Source organism: Plutella xylostella, chromosome 22, assembly GCF_932276165.1.
Source record: "Plutella xylostella chromosome 22, ilPluXylo3.1, whole genome shotgun sequence".
Lineage (NCBI taxonomy): Eukaryota > Metazoa > Arthropoda > Insecta > Lepidoptera > Plutellidae > Plutella > Plutella xylostella.
This window is the reverse complement of record NC_064002.1, coordinates 4,584,423-4,593,415: the sequence shown is the minus strand read 5'-3', so window position 1 is coordinate 4,593,415 and position 8,993 is coordinate 4,584,423. Positions and strand designations below refer to the sequence as shown.

Below are 8,993 nucleotides of genomic sequence, written 5' to 3'. Positions count from 1 at the left end.
TGTATTTTGCACTCATTTTCACTCACACACACACATACACACTCACGAAATATTTACTACTTTCTTAGTTAATAAGTACTTAATTAGAGTAACAAATTAATTACGTATTCGCGCGCGAAAGGTGAAACTGCGACAATGACATGACAAGTGCATCGTTCGTAGGTCACGCCACCGGTCAAGGCCGCCGCTCGCGCCTCCCGTGGCGTCATTCGTATTATTTCGGCAATTTCCGGTCGCGTGCGGCGCACGAATTTATCCTAGAACTGCATACAGTTTGTACTGAGCATCTTCCGTCTCACGCGCCAGGCGATTTCCATCCTGTTTCATACTACATGTAGGAGCTCGCTGCGTGCGACAATCCGAGCGCACGAGGCCGTTTTTGTTCAAGCAAAAATAAGATCTAATTCTTTCGCAGTAGAAATCAAAATAGGCCAGCTCGATTTAATTTAACTCGTAACGATAATCAGATTTATGTAATTTCTGTTTAGGGTAGGTATTACGGTTGTTATATTGGTATTTTTGTGAAGTTTTCTTTAGACGTACCTACCTCGTCTAGTATGGTATAGGAAGAAGGAAGGTACATATTTAGAAGGTTTTTAAATGGTAGTGCGTTGCACGGGCGCACTTAAGGTGCAGCCGCCACTGCCCCAGACCCCACGGGTCTTGGGTGTTAATTATATATAAGTAAGGTCGTGTTAATTATGTATATGTAACTATCCATTTGTGCAGATATATTACGTGTCCGATATTATAGGGTGAGGTAGGATGGCCGTGTGTGAGATGTCCCCACATATTATTGACAGCTACGACTGGCAGACAAATCAAACTTATACGTCCTTTATTTCGTCAGCGAGACGTAAAAATTATACGACATTCAAGGACCCAAAGCCAAACTGTATTACCATTCACATATTTCACCGGAGGCGAAAAATCGCTGTGTCACCAACTCTGCGGTAAAAATTTAGCAAACGCAGCCCTAGGGGGCGCTTAATGCCGACAATTTATACCTATCACAAATTGTCCAAGCCTGTTATTTCCCTGGCAAATAATTATAAAACTGATGTTTTATTACAAGTCCGTTTAATAGGCACCTCGCGTGACTCGCTCTGCCCTTTAGGTGCTCGATAAGGCTCTACTGTGTAACATGCCAAGTGAAAATTGTTGTTTATGTTTTCAGAGTTCATACGGATTGGCTAATTACGCTTGCATGCGTTCTTGCTAAGAGTTTCCTGTCATCTAGATTTCGGTTCGGAGTGAAATTTTTAAAGGTACCTAATAAATAAATATATATATTTTGAAAATATATAAAAACCTGAACTTACTTATATATTTTAAAAATATATAAGTAAGTTCAGGTTTTTATATATTATTTTAAAAATATATAAGTAAGTTCAGGTTTTTACAAAAGTAGTAAAGTACAGTAAAACTAAAGGAAATTTACAAAAATAGTTTTGAAAATGACATGAGGCGTTTTGTATGTGAAATTTGCCCACGGTGATCAGAAATAAAATTACTTAGTTCTGATGAATAGATGATTAAATCTAGATTACCTATCATGGTATTGCTACAGTAAGGTGCAGAGAAACCTGACCCCCCTCAGAAACATTGTGACTTTGAGAGGGGGGTCAGGTTTCTCTGCACCTGACCGTACTATATAGGTATGTAGGTCGGATTGATATTTTGACTTACTAAGCAGTGATATTTAAAATATGATTTTAATTTTTCTAAATATTTACGTTATTTCGAATTAAAATGACTACAGAATATAAAACCTGGTTGGTAGCACTATGTTTAAAAGTACTTATCTTGGATAATGTTCGCGACTTTAAAAAAAAGGGGCAAAAACGCCCGATGTTCTTTTGTCGGAATGGCCACTTAAGTCATTAACTCACGCATTTCGCCTTACACTCACGGACAATGAAAAGGTTCCACTAAGAAAACCACCAAATTACTCCTAAACGGAAAATGCTAGCTTAATGATGCCTTCCGCTACATTAAAGTACATTTAACAGAGCATCTGGATATTACCAACATACCAACTAAACACAGCAATATTTTTTTTAGTAAAATGTTTGAAAAAAATTGAGTTGTTTTATATTGGAATTTTGTGAGTTTTTATCTTCTTTTTCATTGCCCGTAAGTTTATATTAAATAACATTGTTGACCTCCTTTTCTATACCTTTTCACCGGACAAAGTGTTGGACTGAGCAATAAATTAGGATGATGAAGGTATTCCAGATGTAAACCTCGTCGATTTGTCCACAGATCCCAATCCATGGACGCTGTGTCGCGTGTCATTTGTTCTAATACCGATATAGGACCTATAGATCTATTTTATTTCAGTTCAAGCCAACACTCAAATTGCTTAGCTAAAGAGGAGTATAAACAAAAGGTAAAAAGTATGTGAGCTTAAACTATAACAAAAATTTAAACAATTTATGCTAAGTTGCTGAAAGGAACACTAACTGCCAGTTTCTATATCTCTATCTATCCATAACTGGTAGTTAGTTTCATACAATTTTGACATAATCAAAAGTAACAATCTGTCAAAATCGTATGAAAGTAACTAGGTACCAGTTATAGATAGATAGAGTTATAGAAACTGGCAGTAATCTATCTCTGTGTTTCTGAAGGCCGTATACTGTCAAAACAAGGCAGCAATACATTTTAGGAAATTAAATAAATGTATACATCATATTTTAATGTGCCGTTTTTTTATTGATCACCTACACTTAGGTACTAGGTATTCCTAAAGTATTACTAAACTTATAAACTAATGTGTTACGCTGAGCTAGTCCATACAGTGTCCACTGCGATGTCATTCAGTTGCTATTAAAGGAGATTGAGAGTAAGCTGAAACAAAAACAGCAAACAAGAGAGCCATTCTTTAAAAAGTCCATTCACTGCTTACAATACGCCGTCGCTACAATATGAACTACTGCGAATGTAAAAAATGTGATTGTCGACGCAAACTTTGTACAATACGCACAGTAAAAGTTCTAGTGGATTTGTTTTTGCAAAAGTGGAAATAATTCCTCATGAAGCCATTTATGTACGAGTTTTTCAACGCAATAAGAGTAGGTACTTATGGCGGTCTAGTGCGCTTTTTTTAAAGCAATGTTGTGGCATTAAGTTCTTGATTCAATAGCGAATGTGGGACACACAATGTTGCCGACAATACTTCTACAAAGCTCTCCATGCGTTGCCTGTTGCCTGTCAAAGTTTTCTAGTTCTAGTAGGTATAAATGTTTTCTGTTTTTTATGTTTGTTCTATTCATTTCCTAACAGCAATATTTCAAGCTTATTGCATGAACTATTTTATAATGTGTATGAATTTATTTAAATATATTATATCGCGTAATAGTGTGAACATTTGTTAGGCCACCTGATTGTTTTGCAAAAACAAATATTAGATACCTACTATCTAAGATTAATAATATACAAACAAGATGTTGTGTGACATACACATAGGTACAAACAAAGCAAAATTTTGACAATTTTGTTTGGAAGAATGACTATTACCACAGAATAATAACTAGATTACTTACTTACCTAAAATTTCACAAATATTAGGCATTCACCAATGCAATACGAAATACGAGTGTTAGCACCACCATCCGTATTTTGCAAATAGAAAATCACAGTCAAACGGCTCTGATTCAATTCTCAGCGCAAAGTTCTCACATGATTAAAGAATAACGTTTATTGCCATCTCTTTTAATATCGGACTGAGTAAAAGAGACGCAATCGACGTCCAAATTTCATACCCAAACCTAGCTGGATGGAACAGAAATCAATGGAATATGACCACGGACGTTGATAATTAGGAATGCTTTGGAATATTGGTTTCGACGAGGAATAGGCGAATCGTACAAATACCATTTCAATGAGTAATTTCACAATTACGATCGTGCCAATTTGTCAGTGAAATTATTGAAACTTACTTTCTTAAATTGCTAATAATTTCATATTTTTGTTCAGTTTTATTAGATTAAGTGCCAATTTCTGCATAGTCGGTTAGAGCATAACCAGGTCTTAGTGGTTGACTTTTGACACATCTGTCAAGAATTTTATATGGATATGACGTATAATTATTGATAACCAATCACTGATCGGTTAGATAACCGACTCTGGAGAAATTGGCACTAATTCTCTTTTTATAGTTTTATTTAACAGTTTTACACTCTACCTGAAGAAATTATAATGTACTTAAGTACTTAGCTTAGCTGGGTTTATCACTGATTTCATGGCATTCTTCGAAGTATGAAACATGGTAGCTTGCTGAGTAGATTCCAAATTAACTACATAGGTATTAAAATAAATAATAAATGTATCAATTAATTGGAGAATTGGAGATTGTTTATTGCAAATTAAACTTGGTACACAATAATGATGCTTACCCAGCTGGATAACGAATCAACTGTGCAGTGGCGGGTTAAACATATTTATTGTGAAGTGAATCGTTGTTAAAAGTTATGAGGTGGAAAAATATATCTATTAATAAAGTGTTATAGGTACTTATACATTCTGTGTAAAAAGTATCGAGACTGGATCAATAAAACACAAAATGTTTGTTATTCATCCAAATTTATTTTATTACCTTCAAAGTATGCTCTTTTAGAATCGATACACATATGCCAACAAATTATCCAATCATCACAATTTTTTTAATACGCTGTTTCCAGCGTTGTGTTTAGTTGTGTAACGTGAAGTTTGGACGAATCCACCCTTAATAAAATAGAGCATAAGATCTATTTTCGGTTGAACATTCAAATGATATACGTATAATAATAATATAATAGTCTCCATCCCAAAGGTCGTTTATTAGAAAAGCCGCAAGATATTGCGCTTTATGAAATTCCCTCTGATTCCGGTGCGCCAAATGAATAATAAAGTTTGTTTTCTCTCTGGAATCTCACTAGGTAAGTAAATGCACTAATAATACCTAAGTAATATTATAGTAGTCAAAACATATTCTCTATATATGTACCTATCTACTGTATAGGTAGGTTAATAGGTACATAGCAATTTTATTACGTAATAAACGCGTTTTTTAAACATCGTTCTTGTCTTGTTTCATTCGCTGATTAGGCATATGGTAGGTAATTCGAAGGTGTATGTTGTCTAATACCTACCTAATTATGTGTTGCAAGCAATTATTTGTTGATATACTTAATAGGTGTTTATTACATAATATTATTATGTGTCTGCTATATGTAAACTGTCGAAGTTCAGACCGTAACTCAGAAAAAATATAACTACCAACAACGCGATGGATTTTTTTTCATCAAGGCGACTCTGTCCCATTCGTCCAAACTTTAGGAATTGCGTGCAATAAAAGACTAACACACACAATCAATCCTCATTTCATATTGCTCTAGACAAACTTCAATTTATGGGCAATTTCAAGCAGTGGGTAAGTTAAACCTGCAAGTTTATGCTAACCTGCGGCACTATTCACATACAACCGCCCTGGAGGCTCCCCCGCCTCCTTGGTAGATTCAGTATATATTATTCATTCATAAGGAGCACTGCGATATTTACCCCCCCATTACTCCGGCTGTTGGTCGCCGTTTCTTCTATTAAAAATTTAACCCCAGTCCACCTACAGTTTCGTGGGCTGGAGCTAAGAAAACCTTGACGTTTGAATTTTTTATGGGCTTAGGACGGCTCGTATGAGTGTTTGAGCAAGTAAAATGTGAGTATTATAAAAAATACTCAAGTACCTATATGCTTATAACTAAATATTTTTTAGTTTCGGGAATTATAAAAGTCTTCCAATATATAACGGATAATACAACTATGTATATGTGACTAGGTATATTTTAAATTCGAACCCTGCGCAGTCTTACCCCCTTATTCATAGAAAAGTTATAGGACGTTTTGGCTATTTAACTGTTTTGTTCTATGACACTGATGGACAAAACAACCCCTAAGTAACCCTATTAGGGATCTGACGATGTGACTGCAAACCGTAGTCTAGCTCTTGTGTCACCTCACCGCTCGCCGACACGATAAGAAAATGTAAAGAAACGATACATAATCAACCTATTATTATTATAAATTATGTTCCTGGCTAACTAGGAAGTAACCATCATCATACCTGATATGAGCTGAAAAAATTAAATGACTTACATGCTCAAACAGTTGTAATGTAGGTAGATCAACATAGCAATCAAATAATAACAATAAAGATACATACAAATAATCCATAACATACATAGTAACACAAAAAACTACAGACCAACATTGATATTAAAATAGTATTTTCATTTCATACCAAAACAAATTTATCTAAGCACATCTAAATGTATTCAGTTGCAAAACATTGTTATCATAAAGTAATCATAATTTTTCATTACGTACCTACGTAAACCTATCTGTTTTTTTATAATACTGTGGAAATTATTATGTCTACTGAATACACTCGCAAGCAATGAGAAAGTTCAACTTTTATCAAATATTTCATTTAAAAGTTTAACAAAATATTTCCGTTTTTAGTTGAAAGTGGGCTGTTAAATTTACTTCAACATTGTAGACGGCGTCATTAAGCTAGTCTTTTCCGATTAGGAGTAATTTGTCACTGGAACTTTGTCATTGCTCGTGTATGGTGTTTCCCGCAAGTTTTACGGTTTTATTTTCGAAACACTGTACACATGTATCACTTGACTCTAAATATTGCTATCCTGGAAAAGCGTTTTCATAAAAAAAAACTGTGGCTATTACTAACTTAACATAAAAGTTATGAAGTTTAAATTTTATCAATAATAACTGTTTTTAATGAACTTAAACTATTTAAACCTATAACAAACAATAATGCAATAGTACATAATATCTCCCCTTACAATATTCAAATAAGAATTTTAAAATGTTATAAAAAAAAGACCTAATCATACATCAAACTAGAATAGAAAGCAATCTTTAAATAACAGCTTGTATTTGCATTTTACTCATATATATCAGTTACTTCAGATTGCATCATTGTTTTCTTTGCTTAAATACATTTTGAGAGTACAATCATCCTATCCCATTCAATTGATCGACATCAACATCATCATCAACGACAAGTCGGAAGGATTCGTCACTGTAGAATATCTTACTTAAAACCCTTTAACCAGCAGAAGGATCCAAGTGTAGCAGAAAAATGAAACTTTGGGTATGGGTTATATATGTAAAGCTTTATTAAAATTCGAAAAAAATATAAAAAATATATATATTTCATATGAAAAAAACATGGTGGCAATATAATGTACACTGCCGGTTTGAACTTTGGTGGAGTTTTGTTTTTTCTTTGTTTCTTTTGGATAGTGATCTGCAATGAGTGGAGTGAGGCGGAGTGGGGTCTTGTCGGATGATGCTGTTGCCCATGAGTTGGGGGACGCGTTTGGTGTTCCGGATGGTGCGGTTTCTGGGGATGGTTTGGGGGAGTCGTATTCGGAACGGGTTTCTGCCCGGGGTGGTTTGGTGAGGGTGCTTGCAGGTGGTGGCGTTCTGCTTGGTTCGGCGGCGCTGTCGTCTCCGTCCTCATCGGCTTGTCGGTCTCCTTCACTTGCTGGACTTCCGGGCGCTTCGGGATAGGCACCGGAGGCTCTGTGTCGAGGTCTTTCGGCTGCAGGACCTCGGGGTGCTTCGGTGTCTGCACTGGTGTCTCCCCGGCGTCGGGGCCGCTCGGCTGCGGGAGTGCCGGGTGGCGCGGAGCCGGTTGCATCCTCTAGCATGCCGGATGGGTTGGATGGGGGTGAGCTTTCGGATTTCTCGTCTTCGGATTCGGGTGAGGATGGGACTGGTTGGGGGGAGCAGGAGTGGACCCGGGGGCCGGATCTCGGCTGCTTTGGTGCTCCGAGGGTTCGGTCTTCGGAGCGGCTTCCGGGCGGAGCGGGGCCTCTGACCTGCTTTTCTTTGTTCTTTGGTGATGACGTGCTGGACATTGTTGTGGACCAAACTAATTTATACGCTGTACAAGTAGGATCGAGAAATTATACACCAACCACTAAAGAAGAAATCATGGCTTGGTATAAATTGGTTTGGTCCACAGTGGTGTTTGGTGCGTCATCGCTGAAGAGTGGAGAGGGGTGGGTCGGAGGTTTCGTTCTGTTTGGAGGCTGTTTTGGGGATTGAACTTTCGGTGTGTCAGGGTGGCTGATCTGGTTTCTGGGTCCATTCTTGTTTTTTCCAGTCGGTCTCATCTTCGTCCGAGTCTGGGTCTGGGGACGGGGGGTCCGGGGGTTCATTTTCGTCTGGCCTGTCTGGTGTGTTGGGGGATGCGGTTGGTTCTGCGTTGCTTGGTGCTCTTGTAGCTGGGCGGCTTTGATGTTGGTGAGATGTTGGTGCAGATGTTGAGGCACTCTGGGGTCTTGTGGCTGGGGGACTTCGGTGTGGAGTCTCTGGTGTTGGTCTTGAGGTGCTTGGGGGTCTGGTGGGTGGGGGAGATTGGCAGGCTGGTGGGGGTGGGGACGGTGGTGCCGTCGAGCTGGGTGGAGCGTCGTCACCTGTGGGTGCCCTCACCGAATCGTTTTGGGTGGAAGCTTGTTCTGGGTCCGGTCCTTCCGGGTCATCTTCGGAAGTCGTGCCATCTGGAGTGCCGGGCATGTCTTCCGGCTCATGGGCGGTGGCATCATCTGGTGGGACTTTGTTCCGCTTCATTGTGGATCGTTGTCTGGAGGAAGCAGGGAGGGAGCGGAGCTTTGCCGGGGTTTGGACTGGCGGTGTACATTATATTGCCACCATGTAGGTACCTACAAGTTGATAGTGGCATATATATGGCCACCACAAAAAAAAGGAAATTCGAATAAAAAATGTCGATTTTTTTTATAAATAGTGATCATATCGTCTTCTATACTACATGTTTATATAAAAAAGAAGGTTACTCACATTTTTATCTGCAGGATTGATGAGATATTTTTAAATAAACTTTGTACTTTTGAAATGAGGCAATTTTTTTTCAAGGGCCTTTTTTTTTTAATGTTGGCACTGCTAATTGATTTGATTGAAGA

General features: G+C 37.9%; 1 protein-coding gene across 1 annotated transcript; it reads right to left on the bottom strand.

Annotated features, from left to right (window-relative positions):
- Nucleotides 1-6,890: 6,890 nt before the first annotated feature.
- Nucleotides 6,891-7,928, bottom strand: LOC125490284 (proline-rich receptor-like protein kinase PERK9). The gene is made up of 2 exons (XM_048629096.1): nucleotides 7,254-7,928; nucleotides 6,891-6,902 (listed from the first exon to the last, which is right to left on the bottom strand). Exons 1-2 carry the CDS (start codon nucleotides 7,926-7,928, stop codon nucleotides 6,891-6,893), a joined length of 687 nt encoding a protein of 228 aa, XP_048485053.1.
- Between the last annotated feature and the right edge of the window lie 1,065 nt (nucleotides 7,929-8,993).

What these genes read in the sequence shown, in the direction of transcription:
- LOC125490284 (XM_048629096.1), bottom strand. Translation starts at nt 7,928, where the DNA reads ATGTCCAGCACGTCATCACCAAAGAACAAAGAAAAGCAGGTCAGAGGC.